This window comes from Camellia sinensis, chromosome 14 (genome assembly GCF_055761805.1).
Source record: "Camellia sinensis isolate YWXY chromosome 14, ASM5576180v1, whole genome shotgun sequence".
In the NCBI taxonomy this organism is placed as follows: domain Eukaryota; kingdom Viridiplantae; phylum Streptophyta; class Magnoliopsida; order Ericales; family Theaceae; genus Camellia; species Camellia sinensis.
Window position 1 is genome coordinate 62,533,780 of NC_138974.1, and position 16,002 is coordinate 62,549,781.

At 36.2% G+C, this 16,002-nt stretch overlaps 3 protein-coding genes across 3 annotated transcripts; 2 read left to right on the top strand and 1 right to left on the bottom strand.

Moving 5' to 3' along the window:
• The first annotated feature begins 327 nt into the window (after positions 1-327).
• On the top strand, positions 328-2,793 carry LOC114287210 (omega-3 fatty acid desaturase, chloroplastic). The gene is made up of 8 exons (XM_028230491.2): positions 328-683; positions 782-871; positions 959-1,025; positions 1,291-1,383; positions 1,658-1,843; positions 1,967-2,047; positions 2,153-2,290; positions 2,376-2,793. The coding sequence occupies exons 1-8, from the start codon at positions 400-402 to the stop codon at positions 2,565-2,567; spliced, it is 1,131 nt and encodes a 376-aa protein (XP_028086292.2). The 5' UTR covers positions 328-399; the 3' UTR covers positions 2,568-2,793.
• A 4,282-nt stretch (positions 2,794-7,075) lies between these two features.
• LOC114287211 (uncharacterized) lies at positions 7,076-9,028 on the top strand. Its single transcript, XM_028230492.2, has 2 exons — positions 7,076-8,285; positions 8,542-9,028. The coding sequence occupies exons 1-2, from the start codon at positions 7,400-7,402 to the stop codon at positions 8,919-8,921; spliced, it is 1,266 nt and encodes a 421-aa protein (XP_028086293.2). The 5' UTR covers positions 7,076-7,399; the 3' UTR covers positions 8,922-9,028.
• A 2,386-nt stretch (positions 9,029-11,414) lies between these two features.
• On the bottom strand, positions 11,415-14,830 carry LOC114287217 (zinc finger CCCH domain-containing protein 66). Its single transcript, XM_028230501.2, has 2 exons — positions 14,190-14,830; positions 11,415-13,739 (listed from the first exon to the last, which is right to left on the bottom strand). The coding sequence occupies exon 2, from the start codon at positions 13,678-13,680 to the stop codon at positions 11,635-11,637; it is 2,046 nt and encodes a 681-aa protein (XP_028086302.2). The 5' UTR covers positions 13,681-13,739; positions 14,190-14,830; the 3' UTR covers positions 11,415-11,634.
• Positions 14,831-16,002: the final 1,172 nt, after the last annotated feature.

A 16,002-nucleotide genomic window follows, 5' to 3' on the forward strand; every position in this document is an offset into this window, starting at 1 on the left:
GGTTAAACCTTCCTTCACACACCATTTATACCCCCCGAGTATTTCTCGCCCATTATCCACTGACTATTTAACCTGTTTTGCATTTTCTCATTTTGAGTGAATTATGCAAATTTGTGGTGCATAATTCACACTCTAGCTTAAGTTAACCCCATATTCTCATGTTCAAGATTGCATGATCTCATTGATAAAGAATAATCAAAATTCAAAATTATCCTTTAAATCTACACAAAACATAACATGTTCTGTTTCTGATTTTGCTAGGCAAGTTCAATCTTTAACAATTGAATTCAAAAATTTTAAGACCTGTAACAATGTTTAACACTACATTCCAATTGTTCTGCAGATAAAGAGGGTGGACTTAGCGTGGTCAGTTCTTCATCGAAGGCCTCATCAAAGGTGATGGAAGGGAATGCCATGATTGGGGTTGATAAGGTCCGCAATGAAGATAAATTTGACCCCGGTGCACCTCCTCCGTTTAGGATAGCGGAAATTCGAGCTGCCATTCCTAGCCACTGCTGGGTCAAGAACCCGTGGCGATCTATTAGTTATGTGATTAGGGATGTTATTGTGATTTTTGGATTAGCTGCATTGGCAAATTTCTTTGACAGTTGGGTTGTTTGGCCTTTTTACTGGGCTGCCCAGGGGACAATGTTTTGGGCACTGTTTGTTCTTGGTCATGATTGGTAATATACATAACATGCTTACAATTCCTGTTTTGGAAATTCAATTTGAAGGCTCATTTTTGTGTCTGTTTTTTTTTTTTTTTTTTTTGAATCTGCAGTGGCCACGGAAGCTTTTCCGACAACCCTTTGTTGAATAGTGTTGTTGGACATCTCCTGCATTCATCAATTCTTGTGCCTTATCATGGATGGTGTGTTCTTGATCTTAACTCTTTTATTCTTGATATTTGTATATCATGGATGGTGTGTTTGTGCATATGACTGATATATAATTACAGGAGAATTAGCCACAGAACTCACCATCAGAATCATGGACATGTTGAAAATGATGAGTCATGGGTACCGGTAATACTTCTATAATTTTCCCCCCCCTGTTCATCTTTTTCTGTTAATCCATTCATGTTTTCATCTTTTTTAGTACTTAACAATATTCTTGATAATTTTTTTTTTTTTTACAGCAATGTTATGTATTCAGAAAAGTGTTTAGAATTTGAAATGTGCAGATCGAATTTATTTTTTTCTGGATACATAGCATTTCTATATTTTTTTTTTTTATGGTTCCAATGTTTCATATCTGCTAGTATTTAATTAATTACTCTTATGGTTACAGTTGCCTGAGAAGATATACAAGACTTTGGATGAATCTACCAAAATCCTAAGATTTAAAGTTCCATTCCCCATGTTTGCATACCCTATATATTTGGTGAGAATCTGTCTATCTAGTTGTTTATGACACTAGCCTCTCTGTGTTTTTGTTTTCTGTTTTCTGTTCTCATATTCCGGGTAAACTGGTTTGGCGAATTGTTTCACAAAAATTCTCAGAAACTAATTTCGCTAAAAAATGAAAATGACAAGTCTTTTCAAACTTTCCATTATTTCTTTCCAAAAACAAGAGAAACAAGAACCGGAAACAAAAACACAACCAAACAGGATTTCTTGGGAGCTAGTTTTGCTGACTTGATGGGGTTGACTTGCAGTGGACTAGGAGTCCAGGAAAGACAGGTTCTCATTTCAATCCCTACAGTGAATTGTTCCTTCCCGGCGAGAGGAAACATGTGATCACTTCAACTGTATGTTGGACTTTAATGGTTTCCCTGCTTTTCTACCTATCCACGGTGTTTGGGTCTTTCCAAATGCTTAAACTCTATGGTGTTCCTTACATGGTAAGTCAAACACATTCCGTTCTCGAAGTGTTCCTAGAATTCCATCTGATAAAAAGAATGAATTTCAAATGCTCCAAATACTTCAATTCCATTTGATTCAATCTTGTTGCACATTTATCACAGATTTTTGTTATGTGGTTGGACACCGTTACTTACTTGCATCACCATGGCTACGAACAAAAGCTTCCTTGGTACCGTGGAAAGGTACTAACAAATTTTTGTTCTCAGCTTTTCCAAATATGCTTAGTTTTAATCAATTCAAATAAAAAATAAAAAATACCCCCCAATCTTATGTTTCTCTCTAAACAGGAATGGAGCTACTTAAGGGGAGGGCTAACAACCATTGATCGCGATTATGGATGGATCAACAACATCCACCATGACATTGGCACTCATGTTGTACATCACCTCTTCCCTCAAATCCCACACTATCACTTAATAGAAGCGGTAAGAAATGGTTCTTCACCGGCTAAGTCCAATAATTTCCCTTAAAAAATGCTAATAATTTGATGATTATGTCATCATGATGCAGACTAAGGCAGCTAAGCCAGTGCTTGGAAAGTACTACCGAGAGCCCAAAAAATCAGGGCCTATTCCATTTCACTTGGTGAGTTATTTAGTTAGAAGCATCAAACAAGATCACTATGTCAGCGATACCGGAGAGGTTGTGTACTATCAGACTGATCCTAAGTTGTACGGTTTGTCTTCGAGCAAGATGGATTGATGAATTTCCAAGAAATATATGCCTCATGGAGAAGATTGTAGACTCTTTCTCTTAAGAGAGAAGTTTTGAAGATTTGTACCTTTTAGAAGTCTTGGTTCTGACATCTTGATATGTTTGTAATTTGTGTTGTTTGAGTATACAGATATTAGTCTTTCAGCAACTTCTAAACAAAAAACAAAAAATAAAAAATTTATAATAAAAAGAAGCCGAAACGGAACAGAATTTTTGAAGTATTTTACCTCAAAAAAAATTCGCCGAAGGAGCGTCCTTTTCTTTTCTTTTTTTTTTATGATAATGATGATGATATATGCCTAGGATGTAGGAACTAAGAAGTGTAGCTACAAATTCACCCCCACCCCATTGTGGATTGATTTAGCTACATAATCAAAAAGTAGCAATTTGAGCTATAAACGCTAGGAGAATCTTTGTACATATAATAAAGAGAAAAGTAGGGAGTTCAATTATTCCATACAGGATACTTCAAACTTGCTTGATTTTGATTGATTTAGGTTATTATTCTAATCAACTCTCACATACTCAGGTCCTCCACATGGGTCCCGTGAATTTTCATTTACATCCTTTCCATTTCAGTATTTTATTAGAAATTTGTGATATATATGTATGTATATACATATATTTTTTTTGCATAATCAAACAAAGGGAAATAGAGTAGTCACAGGTGCTCTAGAGTTTTGGCAAATAACATACAAAGAATGACAAGAAACAAATAGGAGGCCCAGCCAAAAAAAAAAAAAAAAAAAAAAGAGGAAACAGAGCAGAGTTGGTCGGTTGGAGGGAGGCTTTTGCAGTAACTGGCTGACCGGCCACTGCTGTTATTCCTCTTAGCCAGTGTGATTGACTCACTTACTATACCAATGTGTGTATGTATATGTATTTACACTAATACTACAATTTGAAAAAATCCAAATTCACCATCCTCCCCTGCAAACCCAATATAAACCACTTATACTACAAGGTCGTATTTTGTGTAACGAATATATTGAGTGATACCATTACAATGTCTCTTGTTGATTCAATAATATTAGACTTTGTATCACAAAATTTGCTTATTCATTAAACACTAATACCACCACGTAATGTTTGTGATATAGAAAAATACTTTAATAATATACCAGTTACATAAAATACTTTTTATCTTATATTACACATTGTATCCCTACTCTTCCAAAAGCCTAATCTAATGGGCAACTCAATCAAATGAGAACAAAAACGCCCCCAATGACCACTTTATTCTTCTTGCTTTTTTTTCCCTTTAGGCTATTGACTCATCATCACTCTCTACGCGCTCTTTGAATTTGCTAGTATAACATGGTAGGCTTGTGGTGGTGCTTGGTACTTATCATGTTGCTTGGTGCACACACACAACATAGATTCAAGTTTTTAGATGATATTTGGGGACGAGACTTACTAATTTTGAGTCTGGTGCATTGTTATTATGCATTTTATAGAGCTGAGATTAGACTAGGGTTTAAATTCATTTTGAAATAGTGCCTACGAATCGCATGTGCAGGGTCTATTTAGGGTTAAGCCATGCCTTCTGTATTAGGGGTTGGTGCATTCTCCATTTATTCCGGTGGTGGATTCCTTCTTTTGGATTAGAGTAAATTTGGCTTTAAATCACCGGAATCTAGAAGTTGCAATGATGTCACCAAGGAGCACCTTTTTTTTTGAAAAAAAAAAAAGAAAAAGAAAAAAAGACTAATCTATGGCAATTTAGGAAGTTAGCTAAAAACTAGCTTTAGGATTTAATCTATGGCAATTTGGGTCACATCACCCTTCATATTTTTTACACACAAAAGGATAAAAAATCTAAAAAAGAAAAAAATAAGAAGTCAACTTTTAACCTACTTCTCAAATCATCCTGTAGTTTCATTTATAATTTATATTGACTAGTAACACTATGTTACTCTTAATATTTATTCTTCTGGTCCAACTCCCAACTAATACAAGTAATTATTCGATCTTTCGGGAATTCTATAGTTGCGGTATACCTATCCAATAACAAAGAGTTGCATACTTGTACACTTAAAAAAATAGGAACACGATACATAAATAACAAAGCATCATTAGTTGAGCACACAATCACTCCGTCTTTTAATAACACTAAATAATTCTACAACAAATAGGGGTTTTTATTTAGGCAGACTTTAATTTATAGGTAGACTTTAAAAAAATTATAAATAACTGATCAATTTCATACACATTAATAAATAAATTCATTAATTTTATCATGAATCTATAATAATTTTTCATAATACGACTGGTTAGAACATCTCCAATGATATTTGTCAAAATAGCGTTGCTAAAGCTATAATTTGACACACTACAATAGCAATTTGCTAAATTATAGCAATGGTGCAAAGTCATTTTGGTAAATCTCAACTATTCTCTCTAATTTTACAGGTAATGTTTGGATATAGCTTTTTGAGTGATTTTTTTATTGTTTATTTTTTGACCTTTTTTTTAAAAAAAATATTTACATTCTATAAATATAAAAAATTTAAAAAAAAAAAAAATTTTGAGAGATACAAATATAAAAATTTTATAGTTGTTTAATACAAATTTGTTGCCAGTTCAAACAAAAAAATAAAATAAAATTACAATATGTAGCATTTGAGAGATCCAGAACCTTCCAGCCTCTATTTTCCAATTATCCATCGGCACCATACAATATTCTCTCTCTTTCTCTCCATTCCCTAAATCGTTGGCGCTCTCTCTCTCTCTCTCTCCTACCCTAAACCCTTCTGATTTCGTTCGATACATTGGAAATCGGGTTCCATACTTTCAAACCTCTTGGATCCCACTCATTCCCTCAAACCGTACTCAATCAATTATGAGAAATCTTATCAGTCTCTATGGGTGTTTGGAAAGTGAGTTTTTATGTAGATTTTTTTAGTTATAGAATATCATTGGAGAAATTTTTTTTTTGTGCTTGGGAAGATAATTGGATTTTTTTTGTGATTGGATGTGATGTTTGTGAGAAAAAAAATGAAATGATTATGGAGTTGGATGTGATATTTTGTTTGGATGTGTTTTTTTTTATTTTGCAAAAAGTTTGTCTTTTTGTGAAAAAAATCAAAAAAAACCCAAGTTCCCAAACACCACCTCTCCCTTTCTTCTTTCACTATCCCCTTCTCACTACCAAACCCCAGATCCTTTTGGATCTTTGTCTCTTGATCTCACTCTAAATCGAGAGAGGTCGAAACCCTAATCGAAGATGAAGAAACCCTAAATCAGTCCTTGATAGATGAACTTGAAATCCCAACCTCAAACCCTAATGAAGAAGATGAAAACAAAGCACAAAGATGAAGAAGATGAAGCTGAAGCTTTAAAGTGCTAAAATCGTCCCAGAAATCTATCAAGCATCTTAAAATCTAGGTATTTTTTAGTATAAATTTGCTTGAAATCCAATTAATTGTTGAACCTGAAATCCCAACCTCAAACCCTAACGAAGAAGATGAAAACAAAGCATAAAGATAAGGAAGATGAAGCCGAAGGTTCAAAGTGCTGAAATCGTCTCAGAATTCCATCAAGCGTCTTGAAATCTAGGTATTTTTTTTGTATAAATTTGCTTGAAATCCACTTGCATGCTGAAATTGCTTGATTGTTGTTGTTGTCTAATTATGTTTAAAAAAAATAAAAAAATTGTGATTTTTTTTTAATTTTATTTTTGAAGGGTTTGGCTGTTTTCATCCAATTTTTGTTTTAAAAAAATTATGTTTTAAAGTTTTAAACAAATTTCTATTTAAGTTTTTTTTTTTGTGAATTTGGTGTTACAAAAAATTCAAGAAATGGTTGTTTCACCCAATCTCTGTTTTGCTGAGAAGGAAGGAAACGGTTAGTTTTGGGTGAGTTGGCACATTTGATATTTGCTAAAACTTGTGTCAAATTTAGCACAAACTTTGACATTTGTCAAATTTAACAGCGGCCATCTTGAACCATTGGAAAATCACTTTTGGTGCAAAACTGTAATATTATAATTTTGGTAGTTTCAATAACAAACCATTAGAGATACTCTTAGTAATTTCTCCTTTTATTTAAAGGAAAATGTTTTTTCCCCCGAATTCCCCCCCCCCGAATAGTCCGAAATGCAGAAGAGAGAGAGAGAGAGAGAAGAGAGGGGAAGAGGAGGATCGTCGCCCGCCATCGCCTGATCATCGCCCGCCGTCGCAGCTCGTCGCCTCGTCGTCGCAAATCGTCGCAGCCCCGCCGTCGCCTCCGCCTCTGCCTCGCAGCCCCCGCCCCCCGTCTCCGCCTCCAGCCCGATTTGTTGCGCCCCTCCAGTCCTCGTCCTTCTTCTTCCTCCTCCTCCTCCTCCTCCTCCTCCTCCTTCTTCTTTCTTCTGATTTTCTTCTTTTGAAAAAAAAAAAAAAATCAAAAAACGACGTCATTTTTTGAATTAAGGGGATTCGGGGCTCAAATTCGAGCTCCCTAGTACGATTCTTATTTAAATCTCTATCATTTTTTTTTGCTTATTAAAAAAAAAAAAGAACGCAGCAAAAAATAAAATAAATCAATTTTGGTGGGGGACAAAAATTGTACAGAGATTGACTTTTCAGGGCGCGTGGGAACATCACTCCTTTCTTTTCTCTATCAAAAGCTCAGTGCCATCCCCCCGACATCATTCAAACCCAAAGCCCGCCACCCCCATCATCTCTCTCTCTCTCTCTCTCTCTCTCTCTGCTTTCTTTAACTCAATTCAAATCCTTCTTTTCCCATTTGCTTTTCTTCTCAACTGTTATTCCCTTTTACCAGTGTCTCAAAATTCAACAAAACCCAATTTCTTATTCTCACTTTTTCACCTATCCAACATGAAGTTCTTGTCTTCCTCTTCATCCTCAACCCCCACCACCACCACATTTAGTGGCAGTAAAGGCAACTCACTGGCAACCATGTTAAGACAATTTCTTTGCTTCAATTGTCTCCCCACCCACCCCTCAGATCAATTCAAAGACACTGGCTTCAATTTAGAGTCTAACAAGTTTGGAGGCTGGGAAACAGAGGAGAAAATTGAGGGAAAAGAAACTCCAGGGATTGTGGCGAGGCTAATGGGTTTGGAATCCATGCCACTGTTCGATTTAGCTAAGGCCCAATTGACTCCTAATTCGATTGAGCGAAGCGGATCGATGGATTATGATTCTTGGACTGAGAATGAGTCGATGCAGGGGCATCGTGGGCGTGTGGGGACTTCCTTGTCTTTTCGCCAACTTCCGAGTTTCTTGGAGCTAGAAAATGATGAGTTTTTTGTTATAAACTTTGGGAATGGAGGTAAAAATAAAGAATTTAGATCCAAAGAACGTAGATCGGAGACTGGCTCTGGAAAATTGAAGCGAAGAAAAGCAGGGAGATGCAAGAGAAAGTGTGAGAAATTGAAGGAAAATCAAGAGCCTAACAGGTTGATCAATCACGAGGCTACACAAGAGGTGGTCTGCAATGGTGAAGGTAGAGATGCAAGTGATGTTCTTCGTCCCACCAACGACTGTAACTGTAATTCAGACGTTGAGACAGAGGATGTAAATCAATCGAAACCCATAAACAACAGAGAAAGGTCTAATGGAGCGAAACAGAGGAAGGAAAAAGAAGAGAGTGTCTCTGCAGCGAAGGTCGAAACAGAGTGTAACTCAGAGAATTCAAGCCCTGTTTCTGTTCTGGACTTTGTTGAATCTATTCTTGATCCCGAAGAAATTCCTACATCAGGTCTGTTTTCTCCTATTTTGTTCATAATTTTCCCCACCCACATGTTTGACTCGTTCAAAACTCAATCGAACTCCGTAGGTTATGCAAATTAGTTCAACATATTTTGAAGTTTGTTAAGTTTTTTAACAACTTACTTTACTAGACACTGTTGGTTTATCGTTTTACTCATTGTGGTTTAATCTATTTCATGTTATCAAACAAATTATAATGTCAAATTTCGTTGAAAGTAATCACTTTTTTGAAATACTTGAAGCAGAGGAAGATGCAAGGTCGACAACAGGTTCAAATTTCAGAAGGAAGTTATCAGCAGAGCTTGAAAATTTCGAGCAGTCGCCTCCATCTCCGTGTAAACCCAGTACTAGTTCGAGTAGTGATGTTCAGAGAGGGAAATTGATTCATGGAAAATGTCACGGATCGAAGAAAAAAGATTACCAGAGAGGGAACTATGTGGAGATGTGGAATGAAAGCTGCAAAATGGCTGAAGAGGCCATGATGGAATCGAATTGGGTATACAGAGAATTGTGGAAGATAGAAGATTTTAAAGGTGTTGGTGTAGAGTTTGGGTTACAAATTCTTGAAACATTGTTAGGTGAGCTGGTAGATCAACTTGTTGAGGCCTCCCATGCAAAATTTTGATCTGTAACACACTTGAAAGATCTGTACATCTCTTTTTGGCTAAACCAGAGATTTTGTAATTTGTACATTATAGTGAAATTTAAAGAAAGTAAATCTTCTCCACCAAAGTGAGTTTCCTTCTTTTCCACACAAGGTGAAAATGTTATGACAAACTTACTTACAGATTTGAAATTGAATTAAAAATAGAAAAATAATACAAACACAAGGTTGTTCATCACAATTTTCAATTTGAAAATAAAAATAAAAATAGAAGTTTAATGCAAATTATCACAATTTCAGAAAAGGTTACTGAGCATTGGTCTATGTTTAGGACTCTGATTTGTTCAGGAAAATGAAAAATAAAAATAAAAATAAACTGAGAGAAGCTAATTTTTTGTTGTTTGGTTGAAATGAAATATATGACATTGAGAAATTAATTGTACCTTGACGCTGTATTTGGTTGGGAGATTTAAGAAGTGATTTGGAAAAAGAAAGGAAAAAAATAAGTAAAATGTGAATAAAATATATCTATATTTTATCTAATTTTACACACATTTTTTCTTTTTCTTTCTAAATCCCTCCAACCAAACACGGCGTGAAAGGATACAGTCAATGCCATGATCAATATTAAAGAAAATACTACACATAATCTCTTCTCTTTTCTTTTCTTTTTTTTATTTCATTTTCTCATTCTTAAACATGTATAAATAAACGTGAATGGTATGAAATAAAGTGAGAAGCAAAATTTATGTATATGTTACTCAAAAAGTACTCATGTTGCCGCTACCTTACAAACAAACTAGAACAGCAATTTACAACCAATTCCCACAAAAAATATATACAAAATATTTTATTACTTTAAATAAAATAGTTACAGAGCTAATCTATATCCTTCAGCAGACAAACTTATGCTGTGTTTGGTTGGGGGATTTGGGGAGGAATTTGGAAAGGAAAAGGGAAAAGATGTGTGAAACTATGTGAAATATAGGCATAATTTATTCACATTTCACCTATCTTTTCCATTTCCCTTTCCAAATCCCTCCCCAAATCCCCCAACCAAACACAACATTAAAGAATGTTTCTTATACTAAAGTCCTTGTTTAGTAAACATTTTGGGACTTAAAAAAGCACAAAAGCACAAAATAAATTATATAAGTTAATAAGACAAAATGTCATATCTAAATCGCAATCATTATACTTTTTCTCTCACAAAATCAAAAAAACTCAAAAACAAAAATCAAACGAGGCTAAAAAAGTCTCATCACAAAAAAATTTGGCCACCTTAGCCAATGCCAAACGAAGCTTAAATTAAAAGAGTAAAGAATGTAGTTCTGTAACCACTGTCATTCAAAAAGGGTCGACCATTCGGAGGAGAATAAGGAATTGTCACCAAACACTCGCTAATGAATACCACGTCCTCCATAAATATGCATTTTGTTAGTCACGAACAATACCTAATTTTTTATATCATTGCCTCGTCAGAAAATAGCGCTTTTTTTATTCTTTTGGTTAATGCATGTTTATCTGACAGCGGCGAATCAGTTTCTTCAACCTTGGTCCTCAAGAAAAGACAACACAAACAAGGTAGGGTGAGAGGATCAGCGAAGCGCTTAAAAGCTCTGTTATCAACTGTAAAAACACATGAGTTCTCACCCCCTTTTGGGAGCCGAAAGCAATTTACTCTATTCCAAAAGTTCAGGTAAAAGCAAAGGCTCAGACTTCTCTCCCGTTGTGTTTCCCAACAGGAGCGTGCTGTTGGGCTCACCACGGAACCATATCGATAATTCAAACTGTTCAATGCGTAAGGCTCGTCAAATATTTCATTCCTCTAAAAAATCACGCTACAATTTATTTTTAAAATCATAAATACCGTTGATACAAATTTAATCTGATCAAGTGACTAACGTAATTTTTTGAAAGTCTAAAGTATCCAACGAGATGTACACATTACACAGTTCGGATCATCAATATAGGCTCGTAGTGGGCTAACAACACGCTCCAGTCCGAACGGACCGGACAGAAGCTGTTCCCAAAAGCAAAAAAGAAAAGGAATGAAGATAGAAGACAATAGGGAAAGATTCATGGCTTTCAATACTTTTAACTGGTTTAAAAGCTGCAGACAAACATATCCAAAGTATAAAAAGAAATCTTAGTGGGATCTACAAACTAGGCTGTTAATATTCTTCTGCAGCAAGCACCATGCCAATTACAATGCATTTGCAGTTCCTCCATCATTTTCTCAGGAAAGAAAAACACAAACACATCATAGCTCGAAGAAGGTTGTGCCACATTAATATGAGTGACATTGTTAAGTATTCAATTTAGATAAATTTGTTTTACATATAGCATCAACCCCACAAGTAAATTATGAACCAATAAATAGATAAAACTCCGCACTTCTATTTCACATCACAATTTGGTAGTGCCAACTGAACTATCGTCTTAGAAGAAAATATTCATCTAACATTTTTCTAGCAGTTATCAATACAAGAACAAAAGAAACACAGTAAGAGGGGGCAAAAGTAGGTTGTGAAATTAAATAAATATATAATATCTGAGCAGAATCATTTTTATCCTGCCCAAGTTCCTTGTTTTCAACATTTTAGTAAGGCCTTACCTTCTCTCCATTTCTTTCCACCTACATACGGTGAATATGAATAAAAATTCCAAAAAATGGCAAGAAATATTGTTAAATTTGAAATTAAGAAAACCAATGCAGATGCTAACTTCAGTTTTAAGCCACCATCTGCATCTGCTCCTGCTCCATGTACAGCTGCTCCACCCAAGAGGGGAGAATCTCAGAACCACCACTGGTCAAATGATACTGCTGATACTGCTCCTCAAAATCGAAGTGCCCAGATTTTACCATTGGGGCATCGTTCACCAAAGACTTGCTACTGTTGCTTCGGTAGCCAAAAGAAGCAGACTTCCTCAATTTGTTCAGCTCATCTTTCTGAATGCCCCAATCCAATTTCCCATCTGGAGATCCCCAATCCGAAAGGTTAGAAGGCATTACATTTGCAGAAGAAGCAGGCAAAGGAAGCCCAGAGAGATGGTTCACAGTGCTCCTATCGATGAAGCTCTGGCTCCGCTTTGCAAAGGCAGCTGCCCTTGAACTCAGAACCGCTGCAGCTGCTGAAGCCCCAGATGGGTCAATCCCCATTGATGACGATGCACGGGCTGGTGAGGATGAAAGGCTTGTAGGATAGGTCGAGCGGAGCTGCTGGTTCATGTTCTGGCGCATCTGCATTCCAGTTGGAGACTGCGCTTGGGATGCGGAGGCATCTAGAGAAAGTCCCTGGAACTGAGGCAAAATTGCAGGATCAATAGATCCGAAAACATCATCAAGGTTGGTAGGTTTCACACCTCCGAGCCTATTGAAATCCCCACTTCGATCAAAAGACGAAGCTGCAAAAGCTGCAGCAGTAGCCAAGTTACAATTCCAACTGGTTGGGGAGGAGAGACTTGACATCTCATCCATCAACTGTTGCTGCTGCCTGCGACGATGACTTTCAAGCCCAAGTAATTCAGCATCTAAATCCATGTCTCTAGCACTCCATGAAGACTTCAACCGGCTACCAGGAAGCTGCAGTGTGGGAGGCACGATGTTGTGCTGGTTCTGCCACATAGACATCGACCCACCCATAGGAGAAGAAGCTCCTGAAGGAGTCATAGGTGGTGTTGAAGTGGGCGGCATCAAAAGAGGAGAACCATGACCAAGCATGCTCATTGATGTCATATCCAACGAAGGAGCACCGTTTGAGAATGATCTAGGAGAAGGCACTGCTGACCCGGTTGAGGCATACAAGGGGCGAAGCTCTTCAGGTTTGTGAGCAAAGAAGCACACCCTTCTGGAGCAACCCGTCTCATCTTTGCAGAGACGGGTTCGATACTGCGCAGGGTGAAGCCAGCACTCAAAAATTCCATGTGCGTATTCACAAGCATCCCCCTGCCTGCACGTCCCCTTTCGGAACTCGGGACATGGCACGCAGCTATAATGATATTTCCGTGGATCACGTCGCCTAGCGTTTTCCCCAGGGTGGACAAACGGACATTCTGTCCAGTCATGCGAGTAAGCCCTCGAGCAAGGCTTAACCTTGAACGTATACATTCTAAACTCATCCGTCCCGTATATCCCGTTCTTGATGTCTGGAAGAGAGAGATCAACAGGATATTCTTTCTTCTCACTCCCATCTTTAGAGGAGGTCGGTGTCAACATCTGTTGATCATTTTGTTCTTCGTTATGTTCAAAGCCCTGATCAGCCAAGAAACATTCTTCCCCAATATTATTGCTTCCCTTTAGCAGGAATTCAACTACTTTCCTCTTCGAATTGAAGGAAGAATACAAATACGGATTTATCAAGTCACTGGGTCGGTTCCCATTAGCATCAAGACAACTGGGATCAGCAAAAGCATGGAGCAAAAGCCTGACAACATCAGGCGAATTTACGGAACTACCGTCAACAGCGCAGTGGAGAGCGGTGGCTCTATCCGAACCACAAGCCCTATTAACATCAACTCTTCCAGTTTCAAGTATATAACTCAAAACTTGTTTGCTACCAAACATGGCTGCAATCATGAGGGGTGTCCTCTCTTCAAACCCCATCTTCTTTGAGCCAATTCTTCTACCATACCATAAGCTTGACTCATCAATATCATGAGCCTCTTCTTCATGAGCAATTTTAAAGCTGATCAGATCATCGGTCGCCGCTAATTCGAGCAAAAGTGAAAATTTACTGAAAGTTCGCCTCTTTTTTTCAAATTCAATAATACCCTCCATTATTAAACCAATTGGACAGGGTTTCCCCTTGGAACCACTGCACAGTGAATGCTCTCTTTCTACAAAACCACAACAACATACAGACATTAAACAAAGACTCAAAGACTCTACAAGAAATTTCAATTTCAAACATGGGTATTTTCTTAAACAGAAATTACTAGCTTAACAAAGATTCAAGATGAAGAAATACTTAAAAAAAAATTAATCATAGACAACAACTCATTCCAATGTTTTGATCAAAATTCATGAGACAGACACTAAAACTACAAGAAAAGCAGAACAGAATCGTTCAATGCGTGCAATTTCATACCTAAATTTCCATATACTCGCACAACAAAACCCAAAAATTCAAAAAACCATGTTTATTAATCAAAAATCAAACTTTATCAATCACCAATCGAACAAATACAACAACATACCAAATTGATGCTTATGAAACACTAAAATCTGTGTAAATTAAAGCTCATACATATATGCATATACACATATGAAAAAGGTATCGGACATACCTTGATTCTATAAGAGAGGAAGATTGCTGCTAAGAATTGGGTCTCAACAGAGCAAAACGAGAACAAGTTGAGAACTGGTTTCCCAAAAATCACAGACCCCCCCCTTTAATCACACGACCGGGCAATGGGAGGGAAAAGCTAGAGAGAGAAAGTTACAAAACTAGAGAGACAGAGAGGGAGATAGACTTTTCTCCTCTTTTTTGTGTTAAAGGTCAATAAAGTCGAGCCTATGAAAGTACTCTCTCTCTCTCTCTCCTCTTGCTCGCTGGACCTCCATTTTCTTCCTTCTCTCTGAAGTATGAAATGAAACCAAATTCAAATTCAAATTCAAATTCAAATTCAGAAAATTCATTTAATTTTTTTAATTTTTTAGGTGGACCCCAGGGTTGCATTTAATATCTAAGCTGGCTTATGGTTGAAGAACGCCACGTGTTGGGTCCATTGAGGGAAAACGAAAAGACTTTTCATTCCCCACAAAATGGGGCGAATTTTTAGATTCCCGGGTTGGGGAGTCGGGTCACACTTTAAAGGGGGTGTGGTGACGTGGACGAAACTGAACCGTCGAAAAATCGTAGAACCTAATTCTTCATCACCGCCCTGTGACTGGTCCTCCTTCTTGATTGGATGGGACAGGCGATGATGGTAAAGTTAGAGTTGGGGGTTGATTTTAACGATGGCTGTCATTGTTCTGTGACGTTGACGTTGTTGTTTTGTTTGTTATCCTGCTACTATTTTTATTATTTTTATTAGATAAATTATAATTTTTTTTTTAAAGTTTGTTTAAATATAAATTATCTCTCATAATTTTAAAAATTATATTATTTTATATTTTTATGTTTCAATCACATAATAATAAGGGGTGTCTGATAATATAATTCAGTATTTAAAACTTAATTAATTAATTAAGAATTAATTAAGCTCATTTAATAACTATAATTGATATCACTTAAAATTTGAATACCTCTTAAAATATAAATTAAAATTTAAATAAATTTTAAATCATATCAAACTCATTAAATAAGTTAATAAGACAAAATATCACATTTAACCTATAATCATTATATTTTTTCTCGTACAAAAGGCAAAAAAACCTAAAACTCAAACTAAACGAGGCTAAAAAAGTTCCAACATAAAAAAGTTGGTTATATTAGCCAATATCAAACGAAACTTAAATTCTGACTGAATTTGCAAAAATGAAATATAAATATTGATATATACTATTATAAATTCACTACCACCACCACCACCACCACCATCATCCATCGCCGCCACCGCCACCACTATTACCACTAGCACCATCATTATGTCATCACTACCACCACTACTATCACTGCTACTACTACTACCACTACTATCTCCATCACTACCATTATGCCATCACTGTTACTGCTACAGCTACCAATACTGTCGCCACTACCACCACCATAATCATCATATCATCATCACCACCACCACTACAATATAAAAATTAAAAATATACAATTTGAAAATAATAAATTTCAAATTAATGTTATATATATCAAATAACATTATTTTTAATTCAACACTTAAATTTTTATCAAACATTTTTTTAGTTTAAAAAATTCAACATTCAATTTTCGATATTGAATTTTCAATTTTCAGTTTTTAACTTTATCATACACCACCTAAATAAGTTTTGGATTTCTCTCGTTTGGGAATTGACTTTTTGATTTTCATGAAAATATGTGTAGAAAAATAAAAATTTAACTTTATCAAACACCACCTAAATAAGTTTTGGATTTCTCTCGTTTGGAAATTGACTTTTTGATTTTCATGAAAAAGATGTGTAGAA